The sequence below is a fragment of the Vespa crabro genome, chromosome 2, assembly GCF_910589235.1.
Source record: "Vespa crabro chromosome 2, iyVesCrab1.2, whole genome shotgun sequence".
NCBI classification, from domain to species: domain Eukaryota; kingdom Metazoa; phylum Arthropoda; class Insecta; order Hymenoptera; family Vespidae; genus Vespa; species Vespa crabro.
The window spans coordinates 10,403,975-10,426,398 of record NC_060956.1 but is presented as its reverse complement, the minus strand read 5'-3'; the positions used below and the strand labels follow the sequence as shown (position 1 = coordinate 10,426,398).

The 22,424-nt window shown below is 30.8% G+C and overlaps 2 protein-coding genes across 7 annotated transcripts in view; one reads left to right on the top strand and one right to left on the bottom strand.

Moving 5' to 3' along the window:
* The first annotated feature begins 98 nt into the window (after positions 1 to 98).
* LOC124421750 (sister chromatid cohesion protein DCC1) lies at positions 99 to 2,392 on the top strand. Its single transcript, XM_046957321.1, has 8 exons — positions 99 to 444; positions 517 to 693; positions 815 to 1,016; positions 1,081 to 1,273; positions 1,376 to 1,592; positions 1,683 to 1,792; positions 1,853 to 2,036; positions 2,123 to 2,392. Exons 1-8 carry the CDS (start codon positions 422 to 424, stop codon positions 2,226 to 2,228), a joined length of 1,212 nt encoding a protein of 403 aa, XP_046813277.1. The 5' UTR covers positions 99 to 421; the 3' UTR covers positions 2,229 to 2,392.
* Positions 2,393 to 3,058: 666 nt separating this feature from the next.
* The window catches only part of LOC124421748 (focal adhesion kinase 1), a 78,401-nt gene continuing 59,035 nt past the window's right edge, over positions 3,059 to 22,424 (bottom strand). For 3 of the 6 annotated variants that reach the window (XM_046957318.1, XM_046957319.1, XM_046957317.1), the window contains 22 exons: positions 13,820 to 13,965; positions 13,498 to 13,673; positions 12,365 to 12,496; positions 11,980 to 12,129; positions 11,647 to 11,835; positions 11,445 to 11,525; positions 11,124 to 11,346; positions 10,703 to 10,738; positions 10,343 to 10,474; positions 10,054 to 10,236; positions 9,759 to 9,975; positions 9,474 to 9,664; positions 9,191 to 9,395; positions 9,039 to 9,118; positions 7,111 to 8,948; positions 6,310 to 6,450; positions 6,065 to 6,226; positions 5,890 to 5,989; positions 5,550 to 5,781; positions 5,167 to 5,458; positions 4,751 to 5,090; positions 3,059 to 4,677 (listed from right to left, as the gene is read on the bottom strand). In XM_046957318.1, coding sequence (XP_046813274.1) covers positions 4,770 to 5,090; positions 5,167 to 5,458; positions 5,550 to 5,781; positions 5,890 to 5,989; positions 6,065 to 6,226; positions 6,310 to 6,450; positions 7,111 to 8,948; positions 9,039 to 9,118; positions 9,191 to 9,395; positions 9,474 to 9,664; positions 9,759 to 9,975; positions 10,054 to 10,236; positions 10,343 to 10,474; positions 10,703 to 10,738; positions 11,124 to 11,346; positions 11,445 to 11,525; positions 11,647 to 11,835; positions 11,980 to 12,129; positions 12,365 to 12,496; positions 13,498 to 13,673; positions 13,820 to 13,955 — 5,217 coding nt within the window. In that variant the 5' untranslated portion in view covers positions 13,956 to 13,965 and the 3' untranslated portion in view covers positions 3,059 to 4,677; positions 4,751 to 4,769. Of the gene's footprint in view, positions 5,091 to 5,166; positions 5,459 to 5,549; positions 5,782 to 5,889; positions 5,990 to 6,064; positions 6,227 to 6,309; positions 6,451 to 7,110; positions 8,949 to 9,038; positions 9,119 to 9,190; positions 9,396 to 9,473; positions 9,665 to 9,758; positions 9,976 to 10,053; positions 10,237 to 10,342; positions 10,475 to 10,702; positions 10,739 to 11,123; positions 11,347 to 11,444; positions 11,526 to 11,646; positions 11,836 to 11,979; positions 12,130 to 12,364; positions 12,497 to 13,497; positions 13,674 to 13,819; positions 13,966 to 20,490; positions 21,574 to 22,424 lie in introns of those variants that run through there. The other 3 variants (XM_046957315.1, XM_046957314.1, XM_046957316.1) reach the window with 3 other exon arrangements.

Genomic DNA, 22,424 nt, shown 5'->3' with positions numbered 1-22,424 from the left:
CCATAAGGCAAATAATTTCCCAAGTGATTTTTGCACCATCTAGTGGTCAGAGAACGTATTAATAGCAATAACAATTAATAATAATAATCAGTAACATAATATATTGAAACAATAATATCTAAGACATTTAGTTTGAATGTCACATAAATAATAACGGTATTAAAATAATCAAATTAAGAAAGTAGAAGAGCTTAACTTGCATATAGATATAAGGAATTTATTAGCAATTTATTTATAGAGAAATCCGCAGTGATTTTTCTTGTAAACATTCAAATTGGTATTAGCAGGAATTGACGCGGAGAATTTTATTTTGTGACGTCAAATTGAAACAAAAGAAAAATCAATATACATATTTTTGAATTTAAATTAAAGTACTCTATTGTATAGTACTGAAGTACTATTCGTACTGTGAACTTAAATTATGAACGAATCTGGATATACAAAGTTTGTATGAAGTTAAATTACTATCTTTTATATTACATATAAATAATTTTAAATAAATATTAAATCTTTTAGTTATTTACGAAACATAGAACACGTGTGTGAGACTTTGCGTTCAGCTGACATAAATGAATCTGATCTTAATGAAACAACACAAATATTATATCCTGCAAAAGATCTATTTTCTGGCCATGGTATCAAATTGGTGGAGCTTGATGAACAACTGTTAGAAATAATTAATAAAGGAGATAGGTACGAAATTAATTTCATAAAATATTACATAAAGATTGTATATTTTTATAATTAAATTTTTGGAATCATTTTATGGCTTACAATAACATTTGGTAAGATAAATAATTTTATGGGATTTTAGTTTATCGTTTAAAGGTAGTAGTAATGAAACTGCAGTACTTTGTACAAAGAATCGGACTTATGAGATAAAAGAAGCAGAAACGTCGAATTCTTTATTATTGGTACCTGATTTAATGTTAGCGGATGATACGAAGACCCCAGAAGAACATGGTAGAGTAATAAAAAGATGTTGCGTAACAGGAATTTTTCATAATTACTATGAGGTATTTAAGATTATCTTTATAATAATTTTAAAATGTTTAATAGATATTAATGAGAATTATATAGGTACATAAATGTAAACCTCGTGTTGATAAAATATTGACTGTACTTGAACCTTCTTGTTACAATGGTAAAGAATATGAATCAGACATAGATTCAACAATACTTTATGATTGGGATAAATTAAGAAATGAAATTCAGGCTAGTGAGGATGAATTGAAACAGGCTTTAAATGATCACTTAGTTGTAACAATAGATGGTAATTTTTCATAAAATTACTATATGTTAAACCGTGAACTTTATTAGAGAATTATTTTAATAAAGTTAATTACTAAATATTATTTTATGTTTTATTATTAAGGTTATCTTCGATTAATATCATTTGAAGCAGAAGTACGAAATGTGACATATATGTTAGATTTGTTTAATGATTACTCATGGGAAGTAGATGAAGTTGATAAAGAAATTACATATGATTCTTTAAAAGAACTTATTGCTGAACCTATTTTTAAAGCATTGTTTGAGAAATATACAAGTTTAAGTGAGAAACTAAAAGAGGATAATACTCCTTTATATAGGTACTATTTTCAAATTATAGATACGTGTGACAATTTTATATGTTTAAAATTATGTAAATATAATTTCTTTTACGTAAAATTCCTTTGTAGATACAATGAAGAAAAAGTATGTAAAATTTTAGCAAAAGTTCTTCTAACCGCTTTACCTGTTAATAAATATAATGATTTTATGGAATCCTGGAAAATGGGTGCACCAGAAAGTAAGTGAATAGTAACATAATTTTTGAATAATTTATGATTTTTATTAAAAACAATTTTAGAAATAGTGCCAAAAGAGGAATACTTAAGGGGAATTGCAATTATTATTTATAATAAAAGTATTATGCAAAAAGAAGTGATATCTTTTCCAGAAGAAACTTTACCAAAAAATATCAATGATAGACTTAAAGAAATATTTAAAGTCAAAGAAAAATGGACTCTTGAAGAAATAACTCCATACATATTGTTAGTATGAAAACAATTTTTGAAAGCATTACTTTTAATACCACTTTACCCCTTTAAACAGTTATTTAACAGTAATATTATTCCAGGAAATTTGAAACAAATAAATTGAATGTGAATGCTTTATTAACTAAATATGCAAGATGTTCTACACACACTGGTATTAAATATTACAGCTCAAAGCATGGAAAATAAATATTATGTAGCTTTCTGAAAATTGGGTAGATGTAATAAGTTTTAAAGTTTATTATGTATATCTGTATCAAATTAATGAATTAGAAAACTATTATCATAAAAAATAAAATGTGTATATATCAATGTAGATTTTGTCAATACAATAAATATTAAGTTTTAATTTATATAATGCATTTATGATGCTGAAATCATATGCGTAGTTTATTTTTCTTGCAATCATGATACATAGTTACATTTACACAAATTTATAAATATCTCTGAAATGAGATTATATATTGTATATTTTTATCTCCTATCCAACTGATATAACAGTAACAATTTCAATGGTATTTTTAGTTTCTCTTCTAGATCTTTATTATCAAGAAGATTTGAAATAGATTGGTATGAACACAAAATCAGCTTATATGTCATCATCTTTTTAATAGACAATAAACCTACAATATATATTATACTATTAAGAATTCATCTAAAATCATTCTCTAAAATGAGAAATATTGCTTATAATATATGAATGGCATAGTGGTTACAAATATTTAGAAGAATAAAGCATTTAGCAAGTTTTCTCGATTAAAAAAGCATAATTGTTATGCCTCTGTTTATTTTACGACATTTAATTTTTATAATATTAATAATCATAATACTTTTTAAATATTGTTTATATGTAGAGAGATGATCACATATTAACTAATTTGTGTATAGCTCATATGTAAAGTCAATGTGCAAAGTACAGATAAAAGTTTAAAAAGATTTTTTTATATTTAAATAAACACAAGAAATCAAGAAAATATTAAAAATTAAATTATTTCTCTATGTAAAAGAAAGTCAAAAAATGAAATTCATACATAGAACAGCATTTATTAATATTTCTATAATAATATAATAATGAAGTTATTTTATACAATATGGGCACTCATAACTGTTATGATTTTACAAGCATCTTATACAGAATCGTGAGGTGGAAATTGGTCTCATATCCGAATAAAATTTTGATAGCTATATACTTTCAAATTTAATGATTTAAAGTTAAAATTCTAATAAACGAAAGTAAATTTTTTATATATAAAGATAAAAATATACATATATTGCTACAAGACAAAACATGCGTATTTAAGAAGTTATACTGGTTATATTACCAATATTATTTACTGAATAAAAAGAAGTAAATTTTGTATAGTATTTTATGTACATTTAACATAATTTAAGAAAGTGTCTTATGCTCTCAAAACAGTAGCAGTATCAATGATTATACTATTAGTCATTATATTACTACTGGTTCCTGGGATATATGTCATGGCAAAACTTTCCACTATAAATTGAAGATTCTGTCTTGAGTACATAAGCACACCTTGGCACATCAAGACTTAAAAGCCATCTTTCGAATTAATAAAAATTGTAGCACAGAGTTAAAAGTTTTTTATCGTTTGCGAATATGATATGATGTATGAGTATGTATGGTGATATTTATGTTATTAATACATTCATTTAAGAATGTTGCCTAAATAAGATTTCAAATTTCCCAGGAACTTAACAAAGGATATGTTATATGTAGAAAAGAAGTTCTATTTATTTGTAGAATATTTGGTGACGCTTTAAAAAAAGCATCGAACACGCTAATGTAAATGTTACTGCCAACCGTACTAAAAAGCTATTAGCAGCATCTCTGTGAAATTGCCTAAAAATATTTTGTAGGAACTGACTTACTGTTGGAGAATGAGATTCGCTTTTTATAAAACATCTTGTACAAACGTTGCAAACTGGTATGAATCGTTAAATAATTTGCTAATAAAAATAACGTTCAGTCCCATTTTTTACATTATAATTATTCCCCAGTACTTCTATATGTAGGAAATAGACTATCAAATTATGAACTTGTATTAAAAACAACGCGGCAACATTGTGTCTTATAAGAAACCAAACCTTTGCACGATATATGCAATATTCAACTACTTATGAGGTGATGCAATAAGAGAAACAATTTCCTGAATTATGAGCCATGCAAATAACAATATTGCAACATTATTTGAACACTTATGTTTGGTTTTCGTCAAGCTTTAGAATAAACTGTAAAAAGCAGGTCAGATATACTTGCTACATGTGTATCTCTATGTTTTCTCGCATAATCGCAGTCTTAATTAAGCGCACGCATCCTTTGCATCACCCCATACATACACGCATTTGCCATAACAAATAGTAATTTTAATTCTAAAACTTTGGAGTTGATTCTTTATAGTTGTGACTTAAATTATCTAATTTACTACTTCTATATCTGGTGAATACTGTCCTATCTATAAGTACGCCTAGACAAAGTGTCTGTATATATAAATATTAAAAAGAGCTAAAAAGCACAAATACTAGATGTCCTGTTGTCGATATATTCATGGGACATACACAGGTAACTCATACATTATCGTCTATTTACATACAATCTAAGTAGTACTCCAAAGTATCCCTGAAATCAGTCTACATGAGTATCACTAATTTTAATAGAATGTCGATGTTAATAATTCTTTTAAGATAATCACCTCAATGAAAGGCATCTTGTTAGCTGTCACTGGTAGGTGTTTCATTCGAAGATTTATTAGCAGTGAATACTGACTGTTGACTAACGCTCATCGCGACTGACTGACTCGGATGAATAACAGGTCCCACTGTCTGAACCAAATTGCATGCTACTGGTACAATCGGTGGGAGATTAACGGAATTATTCATAGGGCCCATATTACAAGATAATGATGGCCTTTTTCTTTCTAAACTATTGGTTGCCATTTGTCTTCTACTTGTTGAATTACGTTCAAGACTATTCGTTACAATGTGATGCCTCCTTTCTAAACTAGTTCCACCGCTAACATCAGTTTGACTTCCCTATTAATTGCAAAAAATCATATAATTAATAATACATGTATTTACAGAATTAAAAATAAATATATCTTAAAATCACCTGCAAAGAACGATCAACTGATTGACCCATTCGATGTAGAAGATCTCCACTTTGGCTTTGTCTGAATGTTGTTATTTGCCTTTCACTCGACTGGCTCCTTCTCAAAAAATGTTCACCAGATTGGCTCGATCGAATGCAATGTTCTGGTGTTGAGTCTCGCGACGTATTCTTATCATTTTGTCTTTGACAAATTTGATTATCGACATATGGATATCGAATACGAATAGAGTCGATTACATCTAAGAGGTTCTTTGCATCCATTGCTAAAATATGAGCCGCAGAAAGCATTCCCCTGACGAATAAAATAATGTCATTAATCAAAATCACTTTTACATTGTATATACTTTTATTATCTTAAAAAGAATTGATATATAAAAACTTACTTCCGATATTCTGCATCTAACGTGGTAGCACTATAATTTTGTGCCAATTTCATAGCCGTTACAAGTTCAGCCATATCCTTACTTAAAACCTTATGTGCCATTTCTACTTCTCTGTGTGCGGATATAGGTAAGATTTCTACAAGAGCATCAACAGAGGACAGTAAAGCTCTTAATTCAATGCCTACTCTTCTTACTAATTCTAAATACTGATCGGCTTTACTTTGTTGAACACCTGTAATTATAATAAATTTTATTCATACTTTTATAATCATTTTTTTGCATATAAGTATATCAAAACATTTCATGATTATAAATTTTTATAGCAGTTAAAGAAACTTACCTTGTGATAGAGACATAACTGCCCGAACTACGCTGGTAGTACAATCATATACTTTATCATTAGTTCTATCCAAATCTGCTGTTGGTGTTGGTTCCATTTTCTAAAAATTAAATTTGATTGAGTATAGTATATTAGAATTAATCTATAGTAAATATTTTATTGTATTTTACATTACCTTTACTACTATTACTTTTTCTTTCTCTTTCTCAGGTCCTTTATCTGAACCAAGGGAACCTGTGTTCATGGTATGAGGTTCATGATTTGGTGATTGCGTGGCTGAACGAGGAATTGGCGGACTAGTACTTTCATCTCCACTTGTTGCGATTGACAAACGTTTCTACAAATGAGGAAAAATATTAAATATATCTGTATAAATTAAATATAAATCATTATTTTAAGTTATGAAATAATCTTCAGTACCTCCTCTCTCGCAAGCCAACGACTATCTTCTTCTGATTGCCGTTGTTGTTCCAAAAGTCGCTGTTCTAATAACTTCTGTTCGTCATCTATACCAGTAAAACTATCAGCACCACTGTCAAATATCTGGGACTGTGCACCTCTCTAAAATATTCATGAAAGCACCATTAACATTTGTAAACATTCGTAACAAATTCGTTCCAATAAACAAACAATTTACAAGAAATATTAGTATCTTAACGCGGAGAAAAAAAATATTTAAATGCGCATGTATACCTGAATGAAACGTTCATATGTACACAGTAAAAATTAAAGAGATGCATAATTTTCGAAGTGCAGAACTTTAAAATATAAATAATGCAGTTAAACTTGCTGCATGCATATATATATATATACGTATACACACATGTATATATATATACCGTAATAGAACGTAATATAAGTAATCAATAATAAAATATAAGAGTCCAGAGTTGGATTAATTCGACATGCATATAAGAAAGCCTATCAAATATAGTAAATTAAAGTATTTGGTTGATGTAAAAATTCTTGTTGTGTGTGTAACTGAAGAAAATGTATATGTTTTAAGAGAGTATGTATCTATGTTGTTTACGGATACGCGTAGATGTTTGTAGTCGTGTGTAAGGAAGTGCACGTTTGCATACTGCAAAGCTTATATACACATATATACATCTGCCTCAAAATAGATGTACGGTGCTATAGATACACGGAACTGTGTAATATCAAATGATATGCTTGCAGATAGAAGATGCAATTTTTCATTCCTAGGAGGCATAGTCAAACCTGATCTTGCTGTGCCTCCTCTGTCATCGAGCTGCTAGATGACATGGTGCTGTCGCTGACAGCGGAAGATATAAGTGATCCAGAAAGAGTACCATCAGTAGAACTTGTCAATGGTTCATCTTGTTTTGATGTCACAAATGTAGTAATTTTCGCTATGCCAGTTGCTACTTGAGGTGCGCATGGTTTAACAACCGTTGGTGCCACTTGAGCTACTTGTTGTTTAACACTAACCGCGTTTATCACTTGTTGTTGTGCCGGGAAACCTGTAGCACTGTACTGAACTTGCGTTTGTTCCGTAGGAGCAATATAACCAGAATGTTGACCTAAGATGAAATTAGGAACATGTGGTTGAGTGTGCTGTTGGCTGCTTTGTTGTATCATAACACCTGGTGGAATAATGCGAGGTTGAATGCCATGAGCTTGTGTTACTCCAAATGATTGATGTTGGTTCCCGGTAACGTTCAATGATGCAGGCGATTGGTTGTTTGCCATCCCACTTTGCACTTGCGGTATATAATTTGGCATTTGCATTTTTTGTGCTTGAACAACCGTAACAGATGCAGCATGGGCTGTGTATATTGGATTGGCACTACTTGCTTGATTTTGTTGCATCGTATGTTGCGATGATGTGTAAGAAAGAGATTGTGGTTGCAAAGAAGTTTGTCGTTGGATATTTTGTGCTTGTTGCGTTCGTGGAATGTATATGTGTTGTTGTCCCACTTGATTAACGTTAGAATATATTTGTTGATGTTGATAGTTTTGAGGATAAAGTGGTTGAGATTGCAAGTTTTGAATTGGTGTTGGACTGTAAACCAATTGACTTCTTCCACTTGGAATAAATGATGTAGCTGAACTAACGCATGTCATGTCCCCACCACTTTGACTCTGAGCATTTTGTGCTCGAAATTTTAAAACAGGGCCATACAAACATTCCGCATTGCCAGTAGATATTGGAACGTTAACTGTATTAATACGAGGAGATCCTGTAGCGGTAATAGCATTTGAAGTAGACGAACTACTAGGAATTATAGGTTGCTGACCACTAACATATGCTTGGCTGGTGATATTAGTGGGGTGTTGACCAAGATTAGATGATTGAACATGCGTGCCACTCACAAATTGAGTTTGATTATTTAAGCTGCTAGAGCCAAAATTGCCTGGATTTTCACCAAAGTTACCACCTACGCTAGGACTTTGACTGAGATTACCTACGATAGCCGAACTTTGTGTAAAATTAGCAACGGGACCGTAAATTTCACCACAAGCAGTAGTTGTAATGGGTATTGGATTGGATGTTGAAAATTTTTGCACGGGCGAATATAAATCTCCCGTGATATTACCGACAACTTTAGAGCTTACTGCGTATAAGTTTTGCATCTCTTTAACCTTTTGTTGTTTTCTACCGGCAGCTGGCGATTGTGTCTGAGTTGTGTCTGAGATATTGAGACTCGACATGAGAGGAGAGACGGTATCAGAGGAATCTAGAGAATCTAAATTAGTGTCGGACAAAGTTGAATCTCCTGATTGTGTGTCGTGAGAAGCAGTAGGCTCGGAGATCGCTGGATCGAAAAAGGGTAAATCTGAGACAACGGCAGTAGTCAAGACTTGATCTTCATCTTGAAATTGTACAGCGAGTGTGTTAAATGGAGAGGCAGGAGTAGTGTAGACAGAGGGACATACCCCCCTAGTTTGATTATCCTTAAGAAGTTGAGCAAGAACTTCTGGACTCTGTGCTACGATATACGTAGAGACAGGCGCAGCTGCTGTTAATTGTGCTGGGTCTGCTGCTGTATTCTGTGGCTGTCTGGAAGGTTTCGGCGGTGGAACTTCGTCTGCACCTGGAAAATATATTATTTCAAACTTGAATAAATGTTTTGCCATTGCTAAGTATTATGAATAATTCATATAAAATGTAATATTTCCCTTACCCCAGGACATGGCTTGAACTCTTCTATTTTCTCGTCTCATTGTTTCCTGTTGTTGGTGCTTCTCTTCTAACAAAATTTCACTGTAACATAAATCGTTGGGAATTAGAGTTACTTTATTAAATTATCCCTTAAATTGACAGTTAAGAACTTACTGTAAAGTTTCTCTAATTTCTTTGAAAGTTGGTCTTTTACTAGGTTCGTAACTCCAACACTGAGACATCAAGGAATACAAACGTGGAGGGCAGTGATTAGGAAGCGCTAGTCTTTCACCATTTTCTAACTTACGAATGACTTCGTTATTTTTTACACCTTGGAATGGTTTCACACCTAACATTAGTATCTCCCACATACAAACACCTGAAATTATTAAATATCGTTATTTCTGCAAGTAGAAAATATAGAATTTTTGAAAAAAAAATTTGTTTTATATCTAACCGAACATCCAAACGTCGGACGAAGTAGTAAATCTCCGAAAGTTTATACTCTCCGGAGCCATCCACTTGATCGGTAATTTACATTTGCTTGCAGTGTAATAACTTTGATCCTCTACCCATCGACTCAATCCAAAGTCTGCCAACTTGACGCAATTATGCGAAGAAACTAATACATTTCTAGCTGCGATATCTCTGTTAAAGAAATCGCAATTAAATTCTATTTTACAAATAGAGATAAAATTTATCGCATTATTCCAAGAAGGAAAACATGTTTTCTTTTAAATACCTGTGTACAAATTTTTTACTCTCGAGGTACGATAAAGCGGTACTAAGTTGGAATGTATAGAGTAAAAGAGTCGCAAGATCTAATCGATGTTTGTTAGATTGAAGATATGCACGCATTTCTCCAAGTCTTGCCAATTCCATGACCAACCAGATTGGCGCTTCGGAACATACTCCAATGAGTCTAATTATATGAGGGTGTTCAAACTGTTGCATGATGTCTGAAATACGTTTAAATTACAAAATATTCCAAACATTTAAATTAGTTTTATGAGAGTATATAAGAATTATACACGTACATGCTTCTTCGAGGAATTTTTCAGCAGTAGCAAGGTCCGCATCAACTTTACACGTTTTAACAGCAACAGCTAGCGTTTGTCCATCTCTACCTTTATATGATCCTTTGTGAACATTACCAAATTGACCTTCTCCAATAATTTCACCCAGTTCTACTTGATTACGGACTATTTCATAATCGCGTGCTAAAATTATTAAAAAATTAGAATATATCATTTAATTATTTGAAAAATTAATAAATTAATAATGTAATTGTATCAAGTGAAAATAAGAAAATATAATTTTACATACTGGCTGGAGTCGAATAGTCTCCTTCCTCGTCTACGATTTCTGCATAATCTTCAGACAGAATCGTTCCTGTTTTGCTCACATTTTTTTCAGGACTATTGAAACCATCTTGTCTATATTTTGGAGGATGTGCATCTAACGGAAATAAAAAAAAAGAGCAATGAGATCTAGGAAGTATTTGATAAATATGATATTTTGTTTATTTGACGATGTAGTCATGTTTGTAGCCAGGACATGCAAACGGGTGAATATTAATAGTTATTAGGGACAAAACTTAATCTTACTTCGATGCAATGACTCTGGCTACAAGCTTGTATACAACAGCTTTAAATTATCGTAAAAGGATCTTTCAAGACTACAAACCTTTGCACGGACAGGGATAATTTTTCCACGATGCAGCTTGGAAGTGTGAACAGGGTTACAGCTTAGTATAATTTGTTAAAGTAAATTGGGAATACGTGCAAATTACTCAGTTCTTGACAACAATTCATTTATTTAATATAACTTAATGTTTCAGTTTTATAAAAAAGATTATTAATGAATTTTTAGGATTATGCAAGAAGTGAATAAGTCGATCGTTACTAAAAATTTACAAAACTAAATATCTCTGTTCGTTTCTAATAGAATCATATCAGCAAGCTATTACTGCTTATTAATAATGAAAAGAAACATGAAAAGATTTTACATTTCGACAATATCGTCGATTATTATTATTTACTTTGTTTAAACTGCGCATGCCAAATATTTTTTCAAATGTATAATATTTTATAATATAAATGTTCACCTTTTCGATTCCATAATGAAGTATTACTGCCAGTCACTAGTCTACAATAACCGTCTATCAAGTCAGCAAGACTTTCCGCTTGGTCCAAACTAGAGCAAGTTATGCTCAGCGTTTCAGCTGCTCCAGCGACTCTTAATTTGATACATGCTTTGGCATGTTCTTTGCAGTCAGAAACGAGTGTTTGAATTGATTGTATTTGTGAGAACTCCGCCATTCTAGTTGGCTAGAATGATTGACAAAAAAAAAAAGATGATCGGTTTAAGAACAGGCACAATAAATAGGATCTCTCTGATTTTAATTTGACTTTATTAGTCATCTTACCACTGTTCCACCTCGATGAGCCATATAAGATATGCCGAGATCGGGACCGATGACTAGTTCAACAGGAATGGACCAGCTTGACTGGAGATGAAAAGATAATTAAATTTTATATTTCGTGTTACATTTCTTTTATATATCGTGAAAAGAATTTGTTTTTTTTCTTTTTCTTGAATTTGTTCAATTTAATATAATATTTTCTTACCCCCAATGCACAAATAAATCTTTCCTGGTCAAACCTATAATGTGCCCGAAGCAAGTCAAAGAACTTGAACATGCATTCTAATTCCGAAAGAGCAGCTACTTTCTTGAAATGTTGCTGTATCAGCTTTCGAAGTGCCTTTGGCTTCATTCCGTTTAACACGGATCGTGGAAGAAACTTATGTAAGCCAACCTTAATAAAATGTTTCCTTGTTAAAATATATATGATATAAAATATATATAAACACATGCATATATATATATATATATATATATATATATATATATATACGCATGTGTCTTCTGTTTGTTGAGAAAAATTTTAAGTTGAATCTACCTCTCGTTCTAAATATTCCAAGTTACTTTTCTTGTCGAGAGCCATTTGTGGCATGTCTTTGAAGAAATAACGTATTTCTAAGCAACATAATTGAACGGCTACGTCTTGATCCAGTGCAGCATGATTTGCATAGAGGTAGTCGTTTCGTACCTATGAAATGATTATTGTTATAAATAATTCTATTCATTATTCTAAATTTATATAATAAAATAGTAGACAATTATAAGGAAATATCTTAATTCAGGACAGTTTTATTTATATATTAAAAGAGTGTTGTCCACTATCGGCAACTTCAAATTCTATATTTATAAATCGTTTTACTATCTTTTTTAATTATTTAAAAAAAAAATCTCCCTCTATTATATTTTATTCGTTGAAATTTTACCTGATCATAATAATAGTAAAATGTGACTTTGTCTTTCTCGTAGAGATCGTTCAGATTTTGCGGTAGATATCGTACTCTGAGTTCGTACCTCCACTCGCAATGAGGATGTTTCTTTTCATACTTCTCTTGAACCTGAATCCAATGAATATCGATATCATTAGATATCAGTTCGAAGACATATATTAGATGTACAAAACAAATTCGATGCCTTTACATTCAATCAATTGTAATTTTGTTTTGAATTAAAATTTTTCCTATCTACTTTGGGATATTAAGTATCAACATCATCCTTTTAAACGTACCATATAACTTTACTCTGGGTATAATTTTAAAAAATAGTAGTTTGCACGATGACATCTAAAAAGGATCATATTAGGCAATGTATTTTTTTTGCGTATCAGTTAAAAAATAATTTTACTATATTGTCAAAACGATTTGTTCCGTTTTAAATGAAGATACTGTAACTCACAAAACGTAAAAACAGTCGTTTGAAAAGTTTCGAAGTGATAATTTTGATTTTATTGATGAAGAACCCAGTGGAATACCATAGAAAAAAATGAAGGACGAGGAATTCGTTGAAATTTTAAAGGTGTTCTTTATTATGAGAAACGATTACTTTTGTTTATTAATAGCAATAAATGATTAATTTGAATGACACAATTGAACGCGAATGACTTTTTACCGGTAGTAGAATCAGATAGGTGATTATGCTGCACGACAACATACGAACATATATGACGAAAGCAATCCTGGAAGTCATTTCTTCTCTGTTCTGGAAAATTCTCTTTTATGCTGATTATTCACCAGACCTTATTCTCCTGAATTATCATCTATTCCGGTCGCTGTAATATCACCTAATTGATTCCTACTTAATATTTCTCAAGAAGGTAGAAAAAAGCATCATTGATTTTATTGAATCAAAACCACCATTTTTGTATCAAAACGGTATTCGTCAGCTGCCCGAAAAATGAGAGATAAGTGTGTGAGAAAAATAACAAAAACTATATCGAAAATTAACATATTTTTCCTGGTTTTACAAATAAAACATTAAAATCATGCTAAATAGGCACCAAACTTATTTGCACATCTAATATGTATTTATTATTTAAATTTACTTTTATTTTATTGAATACCTGGTACATGGTGGTATCTTGATGCAACCAGTAACTCTCACCAGATCCTGGATGATGCAATCTCATCGCATAGAGATTTCGATAATGTCTGGTACCAACGGCAAGTCGACTGGTTACCAACGAGATGATCCCTTTGACGTCGATAGCATCACCAAATTTGACGACATTAAAACCACCTGTCAAATTAAAACATATGATCAAAGGATAAACAAAACAAATATTTCATCACCAGCTTCGATTTATTAAATGTTTAATCAGGTTTTACCCTGTCAACCTTTCGATGGATATCACAAAGTTATTAAGAAAGATAAAATTCAATTACCGTTGGGTAAATGGACTTTTAAAGTCGCCTTGTCCATGGGGGTGGGCGATCCATGAGGTGGTGTATTTCTTCCACCTCCACCACCCTGTACACTACCACCTCCGCTTCCACCTCCATCTCCTGTCCCAGTGCTCATCCCCTCATGGCTGCAAAAAAATAAATAGGAATAAATAGAATCTTAATTGAAGTCGAGTCTCGGTATATGCGTGTTTAACATTTTTAGTATAGAGTAGTAGTGAAAGTGAAATAATCTAGACGAAGAGAATGATATGAAAATAATTTTCGTTTAAACATATATACGGGATATTATAAGAACGAAAGTTTAATTGGTTTCAGTCAATATATAATAATATAAAAATAATTATCGTAGAATCATTAGAAAATCATTTTTATTTTTTATCGACAATAAGAGACAATGATTTAATAAGTTAATTTTTAACCCAAATTATCAACTCAAAATCATTTGAATTTGCGTAACTGATCGTATTAAAAGAAATCCTTAAGTCTTCATTGATTCACCTGAAATGACACAATCGACGATTTTTAACGAAAAAATCAAACGATTGCACGTAAATATATTCCTTATAATAAATACAATTGAAAATCAAACGAAATTTCTGTACTCGCATTTTTATTCGACAAAATGGAGATAGTTAGAGACTCAAGATAAGTCAAATGATATTAACAGTTGACCTCAAAATAATCGAAAGCGAATTAGAAATCAACTATCCCAAATGAAACGACGATGTATTCTATCTCGCAATTCTTATCACTTTTATACAACGGTAGTATAAATTCAAGGATATATCGATCCAAAAAATTTCCTTGAAAAGATTAAAAAAATAAAAAAATGAGAAACACATCTGTGACGAATCGAATGTGATGATTCAATAAAAATATTTAGTGACAAAGAACATCGATCGATATCAAATATTTTTATGAGTCATAGATGTGGATTTTCCCTGGTTCGATTAAAATTTGTGTTACTGATTAATAAAAATACCAGATATATTTTTCTAAGCTTTCCCTTCAATTTTTTTTCCTCGAAGAAAACGTTTAGTGTCGCTAACGCAAATAGATTGTCCAAGAGTGAAAGAAAAAAGATATAGAAAGAAATAGAAAAGAGACATGTTTGGCTCGTCTGCTGGTTTATGTGAAATTGTTTAAAATTAAAAACTCTCTCGTTGGTCGCCTAAATGAAAGACAAACTAGTGCAAAGATAGAGAGAGGAAAAGATGAAGAAAGAAAAAGATAAAGAGAGGAAAAGATAGATAGATAGATAGATAGATAGATAGATAGATAGATAGATAGATAGATAGATAGATAGATAGATAGATAGATAGATGGATGGATGGATGGATGGATGGATGGATGAATGGAGGGAGGAAGAGAGAGAGAGAAAGAGAGTAAAAGGAAAGGAGTAAACCACTCTGGTTAATTTAACCAATCTCTTCGTATATTTTCATCGTTTGCGAAAATTTTCCGGGTTCTGCTATTAGAATTTTCACGATTCGCATTGCCGAGGTGCGAATGACGTGTACCATTTCAAAAGAATGCGTGTTTGCCTCCAACTTTTTTTTTCTGTTTCTCTTCCCTATTACCGTACTCCCCATTCAAGCACGATCGTATTCATGGTTTCACTGAACGCGCAACCCTCTGACACGTTTTACATTCTTACGTCTGACGTTATATAAGGTGTTTCATTTAACTCGATCATTTAAAAATATTCATCGTATTCAAGAAAGAACGTGTATGTTTATGTGGAATTCAACTTTTCTAAAGGGAGAAGTCTCCGTTGTAAATTATCTTTCTTCTCGTATATTTGAAATTTAGATGATGATCGAGCTAAAGGCAGTATCTTGCCATCTGGCATGACGTTTTCATGACGATAAATGAAGATATAATTGAGCGTATGTAAATGAAATTTCATATCAAACAAATTACTAATGATATATATGTATATACGTATATGTTATATATATAAATATATACATATGTATATATTAATATATGTAGACTATAAAACACAAAATACATAAGTTAGTTTTATGAGGTATTATATTTAATTAGATTTAAAATAATACTAAATTATAATCTACGAATCTTTAAACAGGCTCTAGATTTATTTTTGAATATATAGAAGACGCATATGTACCATATTATATGTAACATGTATGTAACATATACATATATATATATATATATATATATATATATATATATATATGTGGTACATATACGTCTTCTTTTATTTTTAATTGCACACGTACACACAAACTGTAATACAAATACATATATATTACTGTTAATTATACACTATTATTATGATAGATAATTATATGTAATAATTATATATTATTTATATACATGATATTCTATTTTCGACATTGAAAACGAAGAAATAAAAAGATTCAGTGAATCATTTGGAATGATCAATGGACTATTGAAAAATCGGACGAATGATCGAAAACATTTCCGCCACGCGTGAGCAGCGAAATCATTTCGTGCGACTACATCGCGCCTGTTTGTATTGCCGCTATTAATGCAAATGCATATTACTAGCGTTGTCCGGCTAAGGAATGTCGTCGTGTCAGGGACGAACAGCTCGAACAGTGCGCCATGAGCTACTCGACAGTCCGTAAATAGGAGTAATTAACGACGGTGCGAATCTTGGCATTAAAATTGTATGAAATTTCTTGTAAAATCGTTCATTTTTTAAATATATTGTTTTTTTAAATTATTTACATTCCTTTCTTCTTTTTTTACTTAATTTTAAATCTTATATAAGATATAAATTTATTCAAATTATATTAATATTTTATTCAAATGTGTGTTTTATATACGATAAATTTGTGCAATGAAAAAAAAAAATAAATAAAAAAAATAAAAAAAAAAGAATATTTACAATATATTCTAATAGTTACGTGTAACTTTTATATACTTGCAAGAGATAACATTTTGCGATAAGGATCGAATCAGAAATTATTATCAATGTAATTATGCGAAACGAGTTTCCAGTTCCATCGAGTTCCATCGAGTTCCGACAAAGGTTCCCATGGTTAAACGCAAATTATTGCACAATTCGCGATCCTCGGTACATTATTGCGCATCCGCATCTCATTGAATGCGAAACGAGCGACCATTGAGCAAGAGTCATTAGGAATGACGCTAATATTCGATTTAAGCTTCGATTTATCGCTCGTATACACCTTTCATTCGATTGACTCGTACGGACAAATATTCAGTCCCAAATTGAATCAAACCAACGAGCGTTTTATTTAATATATTATATTGTACTGATTCATAAATAATTGCTAGTTTATCTTAATAAATTCCATACTTATATTATAATAAATTATTATTGTATATAAACTTTATAAATTATTTTAATAAATTCTTCACTCTTCTAACATTATTTATTTATGAATCAACTGAATAAATACGATATCCCTTCTAATCAGAATTCTTAATTTAATCAATTTGAATAGGCATTGTATGTAAAATCAGTTCCGTTATTGGATGTACCTTTTTTCCCTTAATTTTTTTTCTTATTCCGATTGAAAAAAAAAACTCGTTCCTTTTCTTTCTTTTTTTCTTATAACTAATTTATCGATTCTAATCAACGAGAAACTCAAGTACTAAAGTCGCAAATATTCGTGATATCCAGATTAAGAATAATTTATTTTGCGAGATACAAAATTGATATTAGAAAGCGAGTAATAGACACGCTCAACAAAGTGCGATTAGTCGATATACAAGAGATAATCAAATCGATGATTTTGGGGTGATACAAATATGTGTTATCGGAGTTTACATCGTAATTATAAGTTTGTTAACGATACCATAGTCATATGTATGTATATATATATGCGTATATACTTTATATATACGTACATATGTATGCGTATATACTTTATATAGACGTACATATGTATGCGTATATACTTTATATAGACGTACATATGTATGTAAATATATACACATGCACGAACATAGAAACACACACACATATATGTATTTGTTTCAATTCGTGATATTACAGCACAAGGTGCTGATAATATTACCAAAGTGACATGTGATATCGATTACGAGCGGTATCAGCTTTATAGAAAGAACACGCCGCAAGAAGACTCGTAATAGAGTGACGGTGTGTCTCTTTTCTCGAACTAATAACCATACGCATTTGATACTAATCATTCCTTCACGATATCGTAAGAAGAACGCAATTCCTTCCACAAAGATCTTACCTGTTCTTCGAGTCATGCGCATTTTGTCCCCCCGGAGATCCGGAGATCATGTAACACTTGAATCTCAAGGCGATGGAATGATTTGTTTCATTTCCTGTCTTTGTTTAGAATTATTATGCCCCAATGAAATATTTTTCTCTCCCCCCTCTCTCTTTCTTTTTTATTTTTGCATAAGTCAATTTTTATTTATCACATTAAATGTCTCTATAGTTCTTTTTTTTCCTCTTTATTTGATGTATCTCTTCCTCCTCTTTGTTTTATATCTCGTATTTTTTATTTTTTTATGTATATAATTTTGTATTCATCACCGAATACATGGAATACCTTTTTAACTTATCTTTAATTTGTCTTTTAATTAATATATCTCGTGTTATTTAATTTTGTAACATCACTTTTTATCATTGTATGTATATATAATTGTTTTTTATTCGATCTCTCTCATATTTAAAATTCGAACGGGAAGTACGAAGTGCATTGAAACGAATGGAAATTTCGAAAAATCACGCCGATCTGAAAGCCATCGTGGAATTCGATGTATGTACGTTTAAAGAATGTGCTCGTTCGATACAGGTTGTGGAATCTCGATCGGATTCGTGGAGTCGAATAGAAAAATTCTTTTCCATGGAATGGACATCGAGGGTTGGTTGAGGGTTGAAAAAGTATTGATAAAAGTTTTATATATATATATATACACATATATATATATATATACATATGTATAGAAGGGGAGTCTTGTTCTCCGGCCCTGACCTGCCGGCCCGACCAGAACTACTACGCACCTGCGACTGTCGCCCACGCAGCTTTCCTTTCACTATGACTTTCTCTATTGCACTTTTGCATCGTCCGAAAAATAATGATCGTACGTGTTACAGACAGCTCGTTAATATCGACCCTTAAAACGGTAATAATCACTAACACGAAACATGACCCGAGTCTGACTATTTTTCAATTTCTTTCTTTTATCAATCGATTCTTGTCATAGAAAATAGATTTTATTTCTCTATCTTTAATAATTAAATCATTTCTATTTAATTTTTATCCTAATAACTTTTTTTGTAATTACTATTATATTTTTATTAGATCATATAATTATTAAATTAGATTAATATTAGATATCAAATTTATATGGATTAATATTATATTAGTCTTAGATAAATTAATATATTAGATTAATCTTTAATGTGATCTATATTTATTAAATAGCTATGTTTTCTTGATATAGTTCATTATTTTATTTTAACTATTTGTATTAATCGTTCGACATATCTATAAATGCAATTGAACATTTATTTATTTATCTATTTATCTATTTCTATAAAAGGAAATAATCATAAGATCTAGAAGATAAACTGGATTCCAAGGGATTCCGAGAAGATCTCTTAATTTATATGTATATTTGTAACTTCTTTGCAGTTATCAGCGATATCTTTGCGTTATTGAGCTAAGTATCAACGTTATAAATCGTAAATTTTTTGAATGTGTCATATCGTATATATATATGTATATGTGTGTGTGTATATATATATATATATATATATATATATATATATATATATATATGTATATATACATATTATAAATACATGCGCTATATTGTAGTTTCGTAGGCGTGCGGAAATATATATCAACAATTGAAAGTAGGTGAATATGAAAACAGTCAAAGGATCCTTGCGTAATTATGCGGTCGCGCTAGTTATGATCGGTGCTTATGTTTTGTTAGATATCTCTTTCTTATAATTTTTGTTAACAAAAAAATAAATAATGTTAATTATTTGATGCATTTTTTCTTTTTTTTTTAAACATTTTGAAGAAAAAAATATATTATAGCTTTTCAGTAAATATTACAGTATAATGGAAAAACAGTACATTATCATAATGTCGTTTACGCAATTTAATAAAAAACTAAATTGTTGCACATATATTACATTGCTCTCACTCGCTACAAATAGAATAATGAATTATGTATTTATGATATGTAGTTGTAAATTATTATTTTAAATATTATTGAACGATACATTTGATTTTTTTGGTTTAAAAGATAACTAACATAATATTTTACAAAAATTAGATTTCGTGATAAACTGTATGAAAATAAACAAAGGCAGTGCTGACCCCCATTGCAGTATTTACAATATGTTATTATTTTTTTCTGCTATTTTTAAAAGTTTTTATATTTAAAATTTAACATTTGTTATTTATTATTTTTAAATTTGGCCGACTATTGATAAATATATAGTCTTATTTAATTAAATACTACTACAATAATTTATCATTATATGTTTACAATAATGCAAATTATATTGGGGTATTCAGGATAAAATATACAAAATTTTCAATTGATTTCAATGTATTAAACTAGATTTACTTTATCGTAAATAGATTGTTATTACCGAACCACATGCATTTTAGGATTAATCGATTTACCTTTTATGAGTAATTCTGTGAAATTTCCACGTGCCAAGCGTGTCTGGACTATATGAAGAATCATTGTATCCTAGCTGGCCGAGAGAACACAAGAGACCTTTACTATCTCTTTTCCATCGTTTCTCACGCGGTACGTCCTTCTCTTTCTTCATCAAAAATATCCCCTTCGAGTTGTTGGTAATGTCTGCGAGATTTTCAGTGCGTCGTCCGTGCCACGAAATTCCATTCGCTTTTCTTTCTACGAGCTCGAGCATCTTCGCGATTCTCTTTGTAGATTCAACAATTAATAATTAAGAACATTCGTGAACGATTGATATCATTAACGGTATTAACACTAATCAATTTCGACGAATGAAACAAAACTAAATCGCAAGAATGACACTCGAAAATAAAATGTCGATTATCTTGTTATATCGTAATCGGCAATCAGATCGTAGATCGATACAATAAATATTATTCAATATTATTTAAATTTCGATTTTGATTGAAATTTTTCGGAAAGAAATTATAATGGGAATAATACATTACAAATTTTAAAGGGTAAAAAGTAATTAAAGTTGTATTTTTTTTCTATTTTTCTTTTTTTTTTGTTTCTGAAAAAGAGAATTCTTAAGAAATCAAATTGACATAAAATGCATTGAAGCGTTTCGCACAACTCGCCCTCGATGAATTATCCGAGGCTACTTCTATTTTCGTCCTTCTTTTCTCAGCACCATTCTCAATTTTCTCTTTCTCCTTTTCTCTCTGTCTTTTTTCTCTTTCTATCTCTTTATCTTTCTTTCTCTCTATTCGCGATCACGCATGTGCACACATTCGCTGTCGAGTATACACTGATCGACCTGGTCGAATCGACAACCTGCTGTACTCTCTTTCTCCCTCTCTCTCTTTTTCTTTCTCTGCCTCTCTTTTTTCTTTCTACTTAGCTTTTTCTTGATCCTTCATCGTCGTCTATCTGTTCCATCCTTTTCTACGCGTGGGTCGTTTTGCAAAAATCACGATGCCCGTAGAATTGACTTGATTAGATACGCGTCCTGCAAATCGTTTCGTCTCGCTTGATTTTCCACTTATTGTTAGCTTTTCGTTTTATTTATACGTTATTGTGAAACAGTATCTTTTTCTTTTTGATTGTCAATTGACTAGAAAATATAGATAGAGAAATTTTCAATGTACCTCGTCATTTCCGCCTTATTTATCTCTCACATTTTTCTTATCGATGTTTTGTATTGATAAATATTAAAAATATAATACGCGATACGAATTTTATCGTTATCATGAGAATTATATTTCTTAACAGTAAAATCTTTAAATATTCTTACAGAAAATTATTTTAAAAATTAAATTTCTGTAAAAAAGAAATAAAATTATTTTTACAAAAAATCATTTTTATGAGAATAACAATAAATCGAAAGATAAAAACAAGAATGGAAAGAAGGAAAATCGATGAAAACTACAATGGAACAGAACTTGATCTTCAGGAAATATCTTCAAAGATCTTCAGAAAGTAACTGCATTTCGAGATACTGAAAGAGCTTCTGGCAAAGATTGTCTACGGATCGAGAGGATCAGTGGGTCGTCCCTGGACACGACTCGCATAAGAATCACCGATAACGAAACATTTGTAAGTTGCGATAATATTTGATTCTTCAGTGTATCGTCTTGAAAACATCCATGACAATAATGGTAAAGAACGATCCAAAGAAAATACCACAGAAGGAAGAAAGGAAGGAAGGAAGGAAAGAAAAATTGTTAAATATTAAAAAAGAAGAAGAAGAAGAGAGAGAGAGAGAGAGAGAGATAGAGAGAGAGAGAGAGAGAGAGAGAGAGAGAGATAGAGAGAGAGAGAGAGAGAGAGAGAGAGAGAGAGAGAGAGAGAGAGAGAGAGAGAGAACTTTATAAATCTTTTGGTGATTTTATTTCATTGATAGACAAAGAGA

What these genes read in the sequence shown, in the direction of transcription:
- LOC124421750 (XM_046957321.1), top strand. Translation starts at nt 422, where the DNA reads ATGAACGAATCTGGATATACAAA. An exon ending in ATAATTAATAAAGGAGATAG is followed by an intron (nt 694 to 814) that starts GTACGAAATTAA and finishes ATGGGATTTTAG; the next exon opens with TTTATCGTTTAAAGGTAGTA. An exon ending in GATAATACTCCTTTATATAG is followed by an intron (nt 1,593 to 1,682) that starts GTACTATTTTCA and finishes ATTCCTTTGTAG; the next exon opens with ATACAATGAAGAAAAAGTAT.